The 17,361-nt window shown below is 49.3% G+C and overlaps 1 protein-coding gene across 2 annotated transcripts in view; it reads left to right on the top strand.

The window, feature by feature from the left end:
- MAP2K6 (mitogen-activated protein kinase kinase 6) overlaps nucleotides 1–17,361 on the top strand; it is a 45,684-nt gene that overhangs the window by 1,200 nt on the left and 27,123 nt on the right. For both annotated transcript variants that reach the window (XM_042865139.1, XM_042865138.1), the window contains exon 2: nucleotides 17,274–17,340. In XM_042865139.1, coding sequence (XP_042721073.1) covers nucleotides 17,274–17,340 — 67 coding nt within the window. The remainder of the gene's footprint in view (nucleotides 1–17,273; nucleotides 17,341–17,361) is intronic.

Here is a 17,361-nt window from a genome sequence, read left to right as displayed (position 1 = left end):
CGTTCTGGGCTGTGCTCCTTTGGTGGCCCTTCCAGTGCTGGGGGACATGGCAGGAGTTTTCCTTTGTAAGAAAAATGTAAAGTTGTTGTATAATTTATTCCTAATTTGGGTTTGCTGCAGTCATCTTTTCCAGGCAGGCAGGGAATTGTAAAAGTTTCCAATAGGACAAGCCAAGGGAGTTTGATAGGGCGGAATTGAGCAGGATGGGACCCGGAGCTGCTCGCTGGGGGTCCCAGTGCATGGCAGGGGGTGAGTGGGGGATGGCTGCATCCTGGGGGTCCCCCCAAAAATGGGGTGAGGAAATGGAGCCACTGACAGCAGGGACCCACAGGGATATCCCACAGCCCCAGCACCAGGAAAATGGGAAAAAGCGAGCGGCCAACCCACTGAGTGTGGCCTCAGTGAATGGCATCGTTCTGCGCTCCGCTGCCTGTCCATCTCGTGCTCTGTGATGGGAGCACTGGTGTGGAATTCTGTGTGCAGGCTCCTCTCCTTGGGATGAACTGAACCACCCCAAATCTGCATTTTGGAGCAGCTTTTTTGCATTGCACAGGAGGTTCCTCATCAGCGCTCTGCAATGCTGCGCAGGGCTGCAGAAGGCTGCGGGGCTGCACAGCCCTCGCCCGGTTTTGAACCTGCTCCAAAGTTGTTTGGCAGCAATGGATGTTTCAGTGCTCCCTCTCAGGCTGGGAACTGAGGGGCTGCTTTTGCCACAGGGCTTCTCCCTGCAAAGCATCTTGTCTAGCTCCAGGCAGGAGCGCTCTGCAGCCCCCACACCTGTGCTGTGCTGTGCAGTGGGATCTGCTTTTATATGGCCATGAGCTGCTGGAGCTGACTCGGCCTGGAGCTCAGAAAACAGCTCCTTCCTTCTGGCCCTTCCTACAGCAGAAAGCGGTGATGCTTTCAGCATCATCATCCCTGTGTTACACAGCCATGGTACCCGCTGGGCTCCCCAACATTTTGTGGCCAACAAAACGTACCATCACTGCATACCAACTGCTGCGTTCCACCGCCTGCTCGTTTCTACTTCCATTCCTCCTTCAAGCTGACAAGTGGTATTTTGGGTTGGATGGAGGAGCTGCAGCAGTTTGCTCCCACCTGTGGCACTGCTGGGACCCGGTCTGGAGCCCCAGTGGGAGCAGTTTTGGCTGTCATCTATGGGATGTTCTTCTGGAAGAACAACTACACAGAAGGTTGCGTTCATGGCAAGCTAAGCACGGTTTGATGCTGTAAATCTGAACCCTCGTGGCAGTGGATATGCTTGGGAGACTTCCAAATTTGTTGTGATGGGGAACTGTTCCCTAGGGAAGCCCACGATGGAGAAGCACCTGCAAACACACAGCGTTCTGCCCAGAAATAAGAAAATGAAGGGGAGCAATGGTCATTAGAGAACTAATTATAAATACTTCACGGGCACGAGCTCCGCTTAACCACGAAATATGGCTGCATACGGATCTCATTCCCAGTTCTCACAGTTTGTTGCTTCAGATTGATTCTCCTTTCTGCACTGCAGCTGCAAAGGGAACAGCAAGAGTGAGAACCACGGCCCACGTGACGCTGCTGATCGCGTACCCTATGGACTTTGATCAAAGGCTCTGCACCTCTCCGCAGCGCTGCATTTCATGGAGAGCTCTCTTTTTCCACCCAGAAATTGCAACGGAACGAATGCGAATCCAAAATGGTGGACGTTTTCTTTTCCAAACAAAACAAAACAACCGCCGTGGGGAGGCAGCAGGTCTTTGCTCGTAGCAAATTGACCCACGAGCACCGCGTTGTGCAACGCCAGGTTGCCTCGTCAGCACCACCTCAGCGCTCCGTGCTGCCATGACACAGGCACTTGGCATGGGTGGAATAGGGCCGGGTCTGGCTGCAAACCAACCCATCTCAGCTCAAGTTCTACAGTGTTGCTTTTTTTTTTTTTTTGTTTTTTTTTTTTTTCCTATAGTATTTTTTTGCTGAATTGCTATCTGACAATGCAAATTGCCTCGTCCCCGTTGCATGACTTGTTTACTCTGTGCCGCTTTTTGTGATGGAGCTTGCCTGCGTTAAGCACTTTTGAAGGCTGGAGCACCTCTGCTATGAAAAAAGGTGGAGGGAATTGGGCTTGTTTAGCTTGGAGAAGAGAAGGCTCCTGGAAACCTCAATGAGGCCTTCCAGTACTTGAAGGGAGTGTATAAATAGGAGGAGGAATGGCTGTTTATGAGGGTGGACAGTGATAGGACACAGAGAATGGTGACGCACTGGAACAGGTTGCCCAAGAAGGTTGTGGATGCCCCATCCCTGGAGGTATTCAGGGCCAGGCTGGATGTGGCTCTGGGCAGCCTGGTCTGGTGGTTGGTGACCCTGCACATAGCAGGGGGTTGGAACTGGATGAGCATTGTGGCCCTTTTCAACCCAGGCCATTCTGTGATAAGCAGCGTGCAGGTATGGATAAGGAAGTGTGGAAGTGCGGTGCATTGCTGGAGGAGTTAAGTAGCATGGGATGAAGGACAGGCAGATGGCTGGGGTGGAAAGCAGCAGGCAGCAGTGTTTGATGTCAGTCAAAGAAGTGCACTGTGCAGCTGAGCGAGGGGGAATCGTGCACCCTGCACCTCGTGGTGCTGCTCTGCTGCTCCCATGGCATTGCCCTGAGGATGGAGCTGCACCTCAGGCTGTGCTGCACCCACGGTGCTGTTCCTGCAGCAATGTGGCAGGAGGGCAATGCTCCCCAGGGCTCAGCAGGGACAGGAAACCATCAGCATATAAAAAGCTTGAACTATACGAGCAATTATAGCAATAAAAGTGATACGTTGCGAGGGGAAAGGAATAAAGCCATAGCGTGTCTTTTTTAGGTTTCTCACTGCCACACCAAGTGGTGCTCATTTGTTTCCTTCAGTTCCCAAAAAGCAGACCTTCCTTTGGGGTGAATTCCCTCCTGTGACACACACATACACATTAGCTGCTAAGGTGAAACAAACGATGCTCAGTTAAAACCACAGGAGTAATTTAGGGAGCTGAGACTCTTCATTCTTCCAAGAATATTGGCGTTCACGGAACACAGTTAGCATGGAAGTCACAAAGCAGACTTGTCCATCTCATGCTGTGGTTGCAGATGTATCAGATAACTAAGAAGTTGGTTTGGTTGGCTTGTTTGGCTCCAGGGGCAACCCTGGGCCAATGGGGCAGGATGGATGATGGCCCCAAAGGCAGCCCTGTGCCAGTAGGGTGCACTGGGTGGTGGTTTGGCTGTGGGGTCACTGGAGACTGGAAAAAACGCAGGGCTGCTCTGTGCATTTCAGCCATGGCCAGAGCTATAATTACAAAAGTTGTTTCGTTAGCTGCAGAGTTGCTTAGCTCCCTTCCTTAGGGCCTGGCTGGGAATAGTTTAAGAGATTAGCATTATCAGCTAGAGCAATGTTAGCACTAAAGCAGATCTAGGATCCTGGAGCTTTGCCACGCCAGATATATTCTGCAGCAGCAGAGCAGGAGAGGCCATTCAGTACCACTCCATACCCACACACAGTGCAAAAAGGTTTTGGCATTTTTGCTTTTTGTCTTCCAAATCCATGTTATTTTGCACGAGTTCAAATTTTGACGAGTACAAATGAAAAAGTGCACTGTAATCCTGGCTCAGTGAAAAGCCATTGGGAGGGGGAAGCCTGAGCCATGCTTATAGGGCTTTCTTCTGCCTCAAAGCCAAACCGAAAGCTCTTCTTCCCCCAGAGCAGGAAATCCCAAACACTTGCTTGACGTTTCAGGGAGTTCATCCCATCATTAAGGTCTCTGGGGTGCGAAAGCACTCGTGAGTCATCTCGGTTTTGGAGATGTTGCAAGCAGATGCAGCACATCCTCCACAACGGCTGCAGGAAGCTGCTGGCGCATCCCAAGTGAAAAGCACTGAAGCACCGTGCTGAGCATCCTTCAGGTTGTGCACCCCATCATAGCTGAATGTGGGGCAGGCACTGCTCAGGCTGCGATGCTGCCCCAAAACCATCACACCAAGGGCCTTTGCACATTAGGCTGAGTGCAGTGAAGCCCAAGGAGCATTGTGCAAGCAGCCGGAGGGAGCAGCCTTTGCAGTTTGGTATTTGTAAGAAAGACTTCAGGGAAAGAAAGAGAGATTTTTTTTCCCCCTGTTGAAGCAGGAAAACTTCACCGAGCGGAGCTGATCCAGTTTCTTGCTGCTGCTGCTGTTTTGTTAGCCTACTTAGCTTGCCATTTTCTCATCAAGGCTGGGCTCTCCTCATCTGCACCACGCAGATCAAGAATCATTAGCAGAGCTGAAGCCCAACAAACATCCACTTTTACTGCACTCTGATGAAACCAGTGGAAAAAAACAGTAAAAGTCACAGCTGAGATGCCAAAGATAAGGCAGCAATAGAAAATAAGTACAGGAGTCACCACTTCTGTCTGCAACGAGAGGCCTTCAGGAAGGCTGAATGGGCAGAGCTGCCGTAGCTGCATTTGAAGGAGAATCTCCTAAACAAAAGTATGCAATTGCACTTCATAAAGCAATGCTTATCAGTACACAGTGGCCTCAGAGCAGTGTGTGTGGTGGAAATCCCAGTACCTGTGTTGTTGTTCTGCTTCACCCCACGGTGGGTCTGGTCCTGGCTCTGCCCATTGCTGTGTTTGCAGCAGGGCCCATCTGACACTGCTTTATGGAAATTACTGCTTCCTTCCATGCAGTTGTTTCTCTTAAGTGCGTTTATTGCTTCTCCAGTAGTTCAAGGGCAGATACAGAAAATGGCAAAAAAAAAAAAAAAAAAAAAAAAAAAAAAAAAAAAAAAATTGCCTTTTGTTGCTCTGATGGCTCTAAAGTGATGGATTTCCCTCTGGCACAACCCTGCGTTGAGAGGAAAAGGAGGAAAAAAAGGTTTTTCAACCTTTTTCAGCTGAGGAGCTCCAGCAATGACTGCTGGCTGTGCCCTGGGCTTGCTCTGCTCCAGCTCAGTCGCCCAGCAGCTCCATCCCACTGAGCTGTGCACCCCTGCCCTGAGCAGAGGGTGCATGGGCTGAGGTCCCACAGAGCACTGTGCTGCCCTTGGCATGGGCTCCACACTCCCCAGGCACTTTTCCAGTACTGGCAACTGGAAGCCATTTAGAGGCACACTTTCCAGCTTAGATTTCAACACAGCCCTTTCTTTCTAGTGCTGTTTTAATTGCCTACAATTAGGGTCTCCCATGCTGCAAAAATGGGAAAGAAAGCAAACCAGCTTTGCCTTTGCAAGGGCTGGAGCTGATTTTTGTCTTCCAAACTGTGGCCTTTTCTAAGGGAAGTGCCAGCCCACGAGAACAGCAGTTGTGCATGCTATGCCTGCTGGTTTGAGCCCATATTAAGTGGCTTGTGATGTAGAATCATAGCATCATTAAGGTTGGAAAGGACTGCTAAGATCATCAACCCCAGCCCACCCCCGTTGTGCCCACTGACCCCATCCCTCAGTGCCACATCTTTGTGGTTTTGGGACACCTCCCTGCCTTCCCCCCCACTCCTTGGGCAGCTGTGCCACTGCATCACTGCTCTTTCAGAGAAGAAAAGTTTCCTAGAACCAACCTGAACATCCCCTGGTGCAACTTGAGGCCATTAAGGGACACTGCAGTGGGTTTCCTATAAGCTGAGTAACCTCTGGAGCTTGGGCACAGTGATGCAGCCCCTACTGCACTCCTGATGCAGGATTCCTTCCCCCTGCTCAGAGCTGTTGATGCAGCAGCTCACTCCCAGGCGGACCTCAGCACTTAACTGTACTAATTAAGTGTTTTCAGAAACCACAAGATTGACCTTCACTGCATGCCCACAGATTTTTCTCTTATTTAACGAGTACAGGGTTGACGGGGTAACCTATTAAAGGAAAATAGCAGTGCTCTAGATACTGTTGTTTTCCCAACCTGTTCCAATGTGTTTTTTGCTTTTTAGCTATGGGGCTGGGAGCCATAATCCCTTAATAGCCTAGAGGAAGAGCCAGGTTGGAGATGAGGAATGCTCAGCACAAAGTCTGATAGAACAGTCAGCATCCCCCAGGCTGGAGCTCCTCAGGTCCGTATGCAAGAAACCACAGCAGCCAACATCCATCCATAGGGACGCTTACCTAATAGTTCTGCACAGCACAGGGCCATCCTTGGGGAGATACCCTCTAGAAAAAAAAATAAAAAATAATAAAGGCAATTAACACAGAGCTTGGCTGCCTTACCTTTCCCAAGGACAGCACTGATATGCTTATTGCTCACACAGCTTCGAACCTCTCTGCAGAGGATTTGACTCGCTGCCAAAGGAGCAGTTTCACAAACGAAGGGAAGGAGCAGTGCGGTGTGTGTGTGTGTGTCATGGGAGGACACGGCAGGACAGCAGCATCCCAGCTGCAGGCAGATCCCAGGCTGTCCCTGGCAGATGTTGCACTCAGAGGTTATCAGTTGTAAATCACTTTCTGGAGGTCAGAGTGATTGCGTTCACAGAGGTCCCTTGTAGAAGGGGCACTGGGGTCACAGCAGCACCCGCGGCAGGGCAGGGAGCGTGCTCCCACCCAGGGCAGCTCCATTCATGTCATAGGCAGCTTCCCTTGGAGCTAACTGTGATTTATCTTTTTTCCCCTCTCAAAAACATTTGGCACTTCCCCCGCAAGAAATCAGGAGCTCTGTGTCAGATAAGGGGCTGGAACAGCTTCCTGCAAACAGGGAGCATTCCTCCTCTTCTTCCAGCCCAATACCAGCACTAGCAATTACTTTACCTTGCAGCATACACATTAGAGCTGTCCTCTGCCAGCACCACCCCCAGGAGCACCTCTTGCAGGATCTGTCCCCAGGATCCTGCTTTACAAAGGCATTGCCACAGCTGATGCCAAGCAGCAATGAATGGGAACAGATTCAGAGCAGCTGGGCTGGGAGGGGTCTGGAGATTTGTTTGCTTTCCCTATACAAGTGAAGCTGAACGTGATTTTTTTAATTCATATTCTGATCTTGAAACTCCTTATGCATGTGTTAAACTTGGAGTGCGTGAGCAGAGTCAGTGGTACTGGATGTGCTTGCAGCTGAGCACACACATAAGAATTTACAGGGCTGGGGATGTATTTGCTCCTGGTTGCTAAGTGGGGTGGACATGTGGGATCTGTGTGATGATTTACACCACCCTGCTGCTCTCCCTTGGTTCCTTTTCTCCTATTTCTCCGTGTCCTTGTCAGAAAGCAGTACTGTACTTGAGAGCATTTGTGCATCTAACTGAATGTTCAGTCACAAACCCAGCACAGGGAGTTCTACAGAGGCTTTGACATAAAGGCTCCTAAAGGAAGTTCTGTGGTCACAGCTCCTGGCTTAGGCTGGGTGGAGAGGTGCAGCCTGGTGGGGTTTGATCCATGTTGGGCTTATGTGGGTAGAAAAACATTTGCTCACTTGTGTCAGGGATGCTTGGCTGGATGGGAAAAAGGGCAGGGAGTGCTGTGTTCTGCCAGAGTGCCGTGCCGTCATGCATTTTGTAATGTGTTCTAAACTGAAATAAAAATGGCGTGATAAAAATCTTGCTTTGCTTTATTAGATGAGGTGCAAGCACGTCCACGCTCTTGGCAGGTGCCTGGCAGGAGAGCTGCAAGTCCCTGCCCTCTGACTTCTGTCTAAATCCACTTGAACCTCAGGTCTTCCTTGGCAGCCCGAGCAATGCATCCCATATTCTACATCCTGTGTCCTTGGTCCTACATCCCATATTTTGCATCTGGGATCCTGCATCCCACATCACACATCTACATCCTGCATCTTCCATCTCGTATCCTCCATCCCACATCCCACATCCTCCATCTCACATCCCATATCCTGCAGTTTGCATCCCACATCTTGCATCCTGCATCCTCCACATCGTTTCTACTCCAGCCTGCATCCCGCATCCTTCATCATGCATCCTACATCCTACATCCTGTATCCCGAACTCACTGTGAGTGGGGGGCCCTACCTGTTTGCTGAGAGGCACTGCCAGCAGAGGGAGCATGAGTGAGCTCTGCCATCTGCACTGCTCAGAGCGAAGTATCATCTTGAATTGTCTTGGTACAAAATTAAGCAAGCAAGCTCTCAGATGAGAAATGAATAGAAGAGGGTTCTTAATGGGAGAGAACACAGTCACGTTGGTCAGAATCTTGATCGTGTTGCCAACAAACAGAATTACAGGATCAATGGGCAGTTCTCTCTCTGCTGTGCTTGGAACGTGAATCGCCTGTTTTATCCAAAGGTGGCTTTTCTTGTGAACAGTAGATTATAAACTCAGGTTTACATGCAGTGAATCAGCAGCAGGAGGTGGCTCCATGGCATTGCGTAAATGTCCAGCGTTTGCAGTATGCTGAGGCAGTTCAGTCCATCTCAGCAAAATGAACCCCTTGCGACTGCTGAGCACGGAGCAGAGGGAATGTCACCACGCCGTTTGGGTTGGTGTGGCACCAGGGTTGGTGTCCCAGCGACAGAAGAAAGCTGTTCCTCTGGGGCTCAGCCGAGCAGTGGAGGAATTCTGTTCCTCTGTTGAGTTTTCTAGGGAGTGGGTGTGTTAGTAAGGACAGAAGTGTTTTAGCTGGGCTGTGGTTGGGGGGTTTAAGGCAGATGTGCTCCCACTGTGGCTAAGGCTGTGCGTGTGCGTGTCTGTGTGTCTGCATGCCCTTGTGTCCTTGCGTCTTGATGTCTTTGTGTCCACGTGTCAGTGTGTCTGTGTGTTTCTGTGTCTTTATGCCCATATATCCATGTGTCCCCTTGCCTGTATGTCCACGTGTCCATGTGTCTGTGTGTCCTTATGTCTGTCTGCCCACCCACATGCGCTGGCCATCCCATTGCCGCTGGCAGGTGCCCTTTGGCAGACGGAGTAGAGAAATGAAGGTAGCAGCAATGAGAGCAGCCTCATCCTCCAGCTCTTCTTGCACAAAAGCCCTTTTGTTCCACGGGTGGATTCCAGGAGCTTTTCTCCAGTTTGGATTCCAGCAAACTCCCACTGGAAGCAGACAGCCGATGGTTTGGAAACAAAGCGGTGACTGCAGCAGTCCCTCCCCAAACCCTGTGCGGGCTGCAGGCTCCCAGCAGCAGCTTCTCTGGGTGGCAGTGCTGTGGGTTTCCTAATTAGAGATAGCAGCAAAGCACACAGGCTCCGAGATGGAAAGGTAGTGAAAGCAGAGGGGAGATATTAGTGTAATTTCCATGCTGGGATTTCTCCCCACTGCTGGCACAGCCTTCTCAGAGCCCATTGCAGGAGCCCTGCAGGGAAGCTGTCCCCAGTGCTGGGTGCCCACATGGGTGTTGGGGTGGCCATGAGTGATTTGTGAGATTTGAGGCATTTGGGACAGGAGCAGGCTGGAACAGGTTTTTCACTGTAAGTAGGCTGTATGTGCAGGCAAACTGTCCAATTTTTCTTTTTTTTTCATGTTTTTTTTCTGCAAGCATCCTCATAACCATTGCAGATGGGTTTGGAGGTACACTTGCATTGTGCTAAGGAGAATGGGACCACAGACTCCATGCAACACAGGCAGCATCCCCCAGCGGCTGCCCATGGCTCCTCACTCCAGTGGGTGTGAGTCAGAGCCCAGGCGTGTTTGTGCCTTAACTCGTTATTGCAGCACACCTGAGTGCTTGGCACACACAAACAAACCTTGTGCAACGTGGCCACGGCCGGGGTCATCGGAGCTGGAACCGGAGTGGGCACATCCCTGCAACCTGCCACCTCCCCTCTGTGTGGGATGTGCCCAGGAGGGATGTGCTGCACTGTGCTGGGGGGGATTGCTGCCAGCTGTGCCCAGCTGTGTGCCTCTGTGCGCTGGGACATCACTGCTGCTGGTTGCACCCAGCCGTGCCCTTTCCCCCGGCCACTGAACTGGGTGGATGCACATATGGGATGCCTTCAGCCAAAGTGTTGTAATAAGGTTTTTAATATGAAAACCTCCTGTGACCTGTGCTGAAAGCCGTAGGCAAGCAAAACTCTCCTATCTACCATCTCCCACTTGCGTTAGCACCTGAAGTGTGATGGATTTCGGGTTGTTTTGCATTGCATCTGTTTTGGCTGGGAAGTGAAACCCAAGGTCTCGGTTCATTTTTGGTTGGTGGGGATCTGGGGAGGTGTAGAATCAGTTCATTAAGATCACAGAGTCATTAAGGTTGGAAAAGAGCACTGAGATCTCCAAGTCCAACCCCACCCCACCCCCACCATGCCCATAACCACATCCCTCACTGCCACATCCCCATGGTTCTGGAACACCTCTGGGGTTGGTGACTCCTCCATTCCTTGGGCAGCTGTGCCACTGCATCACTGCTTTTTTGGAAATGAAATTGTTCCTAATATCCAACCTGAACCTCTCCTGGTTCAGCCATCACTCTCATCCTACATCATTGCAGGACTCATGTCAAACCCCAATCAAAGCATCCCTTCCATTCCAAAGCTCTTAATGCCTCCAACATGCAGAGGTGCAGCCATATCAGACCTCCTGCAACCAAAATATACAGGCAGATAGGAAGAAATGGCAGCCCTCTGCTTTCTGTATTGACACAAATAAACACAGCAGCCTGCAGCCTGTTTGCAGGATGTGTTAAGAGAAAAATGGGCAGAGTACAAGAGCTGAGCCTGAATCAGGAAATTACCTTCCAAATTGAATTACGGAAATACAGAGCTTATTGAAAGGCAGGCAAATGGGTTCTGATATTTGCACAGTTTGGTGTCGCTGCTGTATGGTTCAGCACTGCAGGAGCACACAGATTAGCCTGCTGGAGCCCCGAGTGCAAAGCTTTCTGCATGGCCTTCCTCACGTGTTTCGTTCTTGTGCCGCTTTCCTGACCTGTCCCTTGCAGGAGGCTGAGCTCACCCTGCAGCACACCCAGAGATCTTTGCATTGTGTTTGCACCTGGGCAGAGCTAACACAGGCTGGAAATGCAGCTCTCTTGCATCGGGACGCAACAGCGAGCAGCAGGGCGTTGCACAACCTTCGCACCATGCACCTCCTTGCAGAAACCCTGCTATTTTGGTTTGGGGCCTCTCCTGCAGGGTTGATTACAGGTTGCAGAGTTGAGTCATAAGGAGTGAGCAGAGCCTTGCAGCAGTCCCAGCGGTGTGGGTGCTAATAGTGTCAGCCTGAGCCATGGGATCGTGGTGTGGGGCAGCAGGAGAATCAGTGTGGTACGCTGCCGTGGTCAGTGGGAATTGTACTGGGATGCATGCAGCATCCTCTGCTTGCAGGCTTCCAGCTGCACAGCTTTCCAGACGTTGTGTCTGGCCAGATAGGGATGCAGGGTTTGCCGTCACCGTGTTGTTAAATGGGACTAATTGATGGATTGGTTTTGGAGAAAAGCAAGGGAGGAGTGGAGGGCTGAAGGTCAGAGGAAGTCAGGGCTGTGCCCTGGTCTCTGTGCCTGGCTCTGTGTTTCAGGCACATCCTGACTCCGGATCTTGCCACATCCATGACAATCACAAAAGCTCCCTTGCTTTTCCTGCTTCCTGTCCCCAAATGCGGTTTCTAAGGGGGAAAAAAAAAAGAAAAAAGAGACAGAGACAAAGAAGTGTGAGCCACAGCACGGGTATGGAGTGCAGCTCAGGGGCTGCAGCTGGGATCCAGGAGCTGGGATCTGGAACCTAGGATGTAGGAGCTTGGAGCTGCTGCAGCCCCTTTCCCAGCAGCCCTGCACTGAGTTGTTAAGGAAACAGATTCCAAGCTGGCTGTTTCCAAGGAGTTCTTGCAAACAACATGAGGGAGGATGGGGATGAAGGAGAAGCAGAGTCTTCATCCCAGCAGTGCAGTGGTGAAGGAGCAGCCACAAATGGTCAGGCTTGCTTATTAGCAAGGAGGGAGCACCTGAATTATTTTTCAGGGAGGCAAATAAAGCACAGCAAGCACTTTAGCCCTTGGCTTTTGGTTGAGCCTTTAAGAGCCTCCTGCATGCTAATTCCTTGAACAAGGAGCTGGAAAACAGATTTTCAGGCCCACTTTCATGGTGCTTACACGGACACCATGTGGAGCTTTTGGTTTCCTCCAGAAACAAGGGCTTGTCTGAAGCTGTGTGTCCACAAACTGGGGGCGTATGGAGCTCAGCTGCTTACCCTGCCTGCTCCTGGCTCTGAGCATCACACAGCCCTGGAAATGTGATGGGAGGAGATGGAAGTGATGGGAGGAGAGCTTCCCAGGAGTCTTCCATCAGCTTCAACCATTTTGCATGCATTAACCTTCAATAATTTGCAAGTGTAAAGAATAAAGCTATGGAATGATCTTTAGTAACTCAAAACTTTGGGTATTTTCACTGGAAGCCTGCAGAGCTGGGCATTTGCAGGGCGTGTGGGACCTCAAAAAGTAAATCTAACTTCTTGGTTGTTCAAGAGGTGTTTCAGCCTGAGGTTCTGCAGCAAGCCATGGTCATGAGCCCTCGGTCTTGCAGAGGAGATGCTGATTTGCCCTTGTTGTATGGAAATAAACTGAGCATCTCCATTCTGCCCTCAATTTGGATGGGGTGTTGCTGGCAGAGCTGAGGACACACAGTAGGGAAAGGGCATCGTTTGGCTTTCATGAGTACTGAGAAAGCCAGACAAAAACTCAGGAATTGTAATGAGCTGCTTTTATCTCTTCAAAAGGAGCAGAAAGAGGCATTTCCCTCCTGTGAAATTTTACCATCAGACTCTGTGCTAAAGAGTGTTATGTGAAAGAAAGTGCCGCTGCACGGCTATTGAACATGGCTTTAATAATAAATTGTGGTGAAGACAGAACTGGTTAATATCCTTTGAAGGAAATAGGAGCTTTTTGTGGCAAGGAACCATTTACTTTGGATTAAATCATAAAAAGTTTTTGACTGCAAAGAAAAGTCTGGAGATGGGGAATGGGATTTTCCTTCAGAAGCGAAGGTTTGTTTTCTGCTACAGCATATTTGGGCAGCAAATTCCTCTGTCTTCCTCTTTATTATTCCCCATTATGTTCCCTACCCTTCCGCCATGAAGCTTTGAAGTCTCATTTTTCAATATTGATATTTAACATTGCTCCAATAGAACGGGGCCAGCCCCATTAATCTCGGCGCAGTGGTGGGAAGAGGTTAACAAGCTGATTGGAGGCTGTATTTTTCTCCCCTCCCGGAGGAATTGGTTTAAGACCTTCGCAGGGAAGTATTTAATGTGTTCTCATTAAGTCAGTTTTTCTTTTTCCTGCTGTAGTTTTGCCTCCAGACATGGCTCCAGCAGCGATGCTGCAGTGGGGCTGAAGGGAAGGGGTTGGAAACAGAGGGGATAAAGGTGAGGGGTTGGAAACCAAAGGGTTTAAAGATGGCCACTGCAGTGCATCGTGTTTGTAACTGCTTGCAAAAGGAGGTGGATTTAAGTTATGTACACCCGGGGTGTTCTGCTGGATCAGAACAAGGGTCTGGAGATGCCTCTGTGCACCGCTTGAAACCAATTTTGTTTTTTTAATATATATATTTTTTCCTCAGTTATTCTTAAAACTTGGCTTTTGAGGTGGGTGTCTGTGAAAGTCTCTGCACGGGAAATTGCAGGGGAGAGCTTTCAGATGAGCGTTAGCACGGAAGCTGTGAGGCTGGTGGGCCACTGGTGGTTGTTCACATGGAAAACTCACAGCTTTTTGGATGCTGGGGTGCAGATGTGCAGTCACATCTGCACGTCAGACCGTGAGCCTTCTGCACTCTGTGCTTTGTGCAATACCTCGCTGGGGCTTTCCGTGCTCAGAGCTGCAGTGAGCCCTTGTACTGATGCTGGACACCTGCCCTGTGCCACCTGCTGCCCAGATCTGCAGTCTCCCAGAGCTCCATTTCTCTGTTAGATGGAGTTGGCCTCTGGATTTAAACCTCCCGTGAGGGACGCAGGCAGATGCACAGATGTGGTGATTTTCTTTAGGAAGCAAAGCTAAAAATAATAATGATTCATAAAAATGCTGTGAAAACGACCATTTTTTTTCTAGTGGATGGAGCAGGTAACATCCAATTTGCTGTGTGATTGAGCTGCCTCCACGTTTGGAGCTCTGTACAGATGACTTCTCTCAGCAAGCTGCAGTTTCATCCAGCGTCGTCGTTCAAAGCTGGTGTCTGCTGTGGCAAACTGGAGGGTGTTATCTGACAGCTTGTTTGGCAGCTGTGATTGAAAAGAACTGATCTTGGGACTTACATTTACTTAAAAAAAAAAACACCTTCAGACATAAGTGCCTCAGAGACGTGGGACCCAGCACTGCCTACCTGCCTGGGGTCTCTTGCTGGGTTTCCCCATGTATTGCTCATTTGGGAGCAGGTCTTGACCAATTCAGACCACTTGCTTATGCCCTCCCCAGTGTGCGTATTCAATGCAATCAGGGTTAGTTGCTTTTTTTTTTTTTTCCCAACACATATGCAAGGAATGGTTTGGGCACTGGGTGCTCTGTTCCCATCCCTGCTGCTCACCCTCCAGGGTCCCCAGATCTTTGCAGAGCATGCTACTTAGGCAGGGTCGTTGTCTTGGAGCAGCTGTGGAGAATCAGCTGAGCTCCCCCATGCCAGCAAGGGGGTCCCTGCTGCATGGTCAGGATGGCTCATGCTTCCTTTCAGTATGACTAACTCTTCGTGGTTAGGATGGCTAACATTTCATGGTCAGGGTGGCTGATGTTTTATGGTTAGTATGGCAAACTCTTCATTTTAGGATGGCTGATGGTTTATGGTCAGGATGGCTAATGGGTTATGGTCCAGATGTCTAATGTTTATGGTCAGGATGGCTAACTCTTCATGGCCAGAATGGCTCACGTTCCATGGTCAGGATGTCAATCTCCTGATGGTCAGGATGGCGAATTCTTCACGGACAAGATGGCTAATGCTTCATTGCAGGATGGTTCAAATTCAAATCCTCCCACAGTTCCCACTCGCAGTCCTTCCCAGCTCAGTCCTGACCCATGCATTCTCTGTGCTGCTGCCACTGCTTTCTTCTGTCTCAAGAAGAAAACCCCAAAGAACCGTTAGGCTGTGTCTGCGTCTTGGCAACTCGAACACGGGAACAGATTGTACTTCAAAAAAATGGCAAAGTTTCAAAATATTGTATTCTGTGAAGAAGAGACAAGGAAAATAAACTCCCCAAAGTGCAGATTTTATTTCACCAGAAGGCGGAGGGCTTTTAATATTTATTTGGGTTTGTCATCTTGCTACTTAGTTCTTCTGCTGACACCACTTGTGAACCACGGCAGGATTGAGTGCTGCGCAGACTATTCTGATTCATGTTCAAATGAGGGTAATTTCCATTCGGTTCATTTATGCTCTCCTGGAGCCACCTGAGAGCAGCTCGTGAGGTATGACTGCAGCACCTGAGGCTGTGCAAGCAAATCCATCAAGGAAAAAAAACAGAGGAAAAACAAAGCAAATATATATTTGCTTCCCTTATTATTTTGGTGGCTGCGTGTACATCACTGCAGCAGTGTGGATGGATGGATGGCTGATGTGCAGAAGTAGTGGTGTGCTAAGAGATGGCTGTGGAGTGTTTGCAGAAGTTCTGGCTTATTCCCATGAGCAGAATGAGGATGAAAATACTGCTTTCCTTATGGAGGTGATTGTGTTGTTTGCTTTAACTGTAAGAGGATGCGGGCAGGTTTTGGAGGCAGAGGTGGGATGGGAGAATGGGAGACTGCCAGGGAACAGGGGCTGTTTGTTTGCACTGCAAATCCTGTGTTTGTGAGATTCCTTTTTAAGCTAAAACATGACAACATCAAGAGCACCACTATGGATTTAGCATCCTGTTGGATCCATGCACAGCTCGGGCAAGAAATGCGACCTGACATAGCAGGGTCAGTTGTGCTCTGTTGTGCCTTCTGTGTGCAATTGGGAAATTGAGAAGTAAAAGGATCGCAGAATGGCTCTGCAAGCTGTAGAAATTCCTGCACTTGCCTTCACATTTATTTGTACTTCCTTTCAGAGCAGCTCCCACCTCTTGGAAACCTCTTGGAAAAATGGAGAGCTGTTCCTCATGTTTCTGAGTGACCTTGCTTCTTTTAGTTTGCCTTTTCTGTGTTGGACCGGGAGCTCCCTGGAGCTCCTCTTGGTTTTGTTGTTGTTGTTTGGTTGGTCGGTTGGTTTTTTGCTTTGTAAGTTTGCTGCTCTGCAGATTTCTAGCAACAATAGCAAGTGTGCACGGCGGTTTCCCATGAATGCTTTTCCCACGAGGTGTCAGCTGGGCTGCAGCAGCCTGTCCCATCCTGGAATTGCTCTTTGCCAAGCGGAGCGAGCGTAGTCTTGTCTTTTGGAGCAAACAGACAAACAACAACAAATAAAAAGTTGGCAGTCTGCATTGACTAATTGCTTCAAAAAGGTCATTTTCAGAGCTGGGTGCTTGCACTTTGATCTAGCACCCCTCCAGCATTGGGATGCGCACACTTCTGTCGACCTGGGCTTGTGTCAAGGGGAAAAACAAACTCAAACATGAAGGGGAGTGTTGAGAATAAGGAGTAAAACTCATGCTTAAAAGAAAGAGTAATTGATATAAATTGTTAGGTTGAAAATGTTTGATGCCTAAATTAGATGCCTGTGCCTTTTTGGGGGGCACATGGGGTTTTCTTACACACCCAAACAGCCAGAGGTTTACCTTGGGGTTTTGGTGACATGACTTATGTTTTCAGGTCATTCTATCCATGAATTCAAAACCCTGTGTTGAAGTGTGGCTGTATACGTTTAGTCATAAAAAGCTTCTTGTGTTTCTCTGTCTGCCTGGCTCTCGTGTCTGCCTGCTGGACTCCCTTTCCAGCAGAGGCTGCATTTGAACTGCTTCAGAGCTTGAGCTGCATCCAGCTCAGAATGGCTTGGCTGGTCAGCGTGAACAGAAACAAATGGCTTTGAAGCCTGCAAACTTCATTCTGCTGTATTTTTGCTGGGTTTGCATAACTTTAATGACCAAGAGGTGAAACGTCAGTTTGAACAGAGTCAGAATGTAGCTCTGGACGTTCAGATTCAATCTGAAAAAGGTTTTTAATCCTGCCGGCATTCACAGATATATATCTGGAATGGTTTAAAATCGGCCTAAGAAACATTTGAAGGGATTCTACATGGGTAGGGCTGACGGAGGAGAAATACCTTTCTTTTTGCATTTTCACATGGGCTGCCTTTGCCAGAGCCCTTGCCTGTGTTCCATACCAAGTTGGCAGCCAGACCGTGCAGGTCTAAATGAAGCGTAGCTGAACAAAGGCACTTTATGTTTTGAACTCTGTGCCCTGAGTCTACACCACCAGCCTGGCCTGGCATTTATGTTAAATAAGGTCAACAAATATAGGCAAGCTGTATTTCGCAAATTAACCACCACCCTCCTCCCACCAAAAAAAAAAAAATAAATAAAGGCCTTTCTTTAATTCTGCCTCTTTCTTGTTTCATAGGCAAGAAGAGAAACCCTGGGCTGAAAATTCCTAAAGAAGCATTTGAGCAACCACAGACGAGCTCCACGTAAGTCACCCAAAGAGTAAC

Source organism: Lagopus leucura, unplaced genomic scaffold (assembly GCF_019238085.1).
Source record: "Lagopus leucura isolate 7727_CA_CO unplaced genomic scaffold, USGS_WTPT01 Super-Scaffold_797, whole genome shotgun sequence".
Taxonomy (NCBI): Eukaryota; Metazoa; Chordata; class Aves; order Galliformes; family Phasianidae; genus Lagopus; species Lagopus leucura.
Note: the sequence above shows the minus strand (reverse complement) of the source record. Positions and strands in the feature narration are given on the sequence as shown.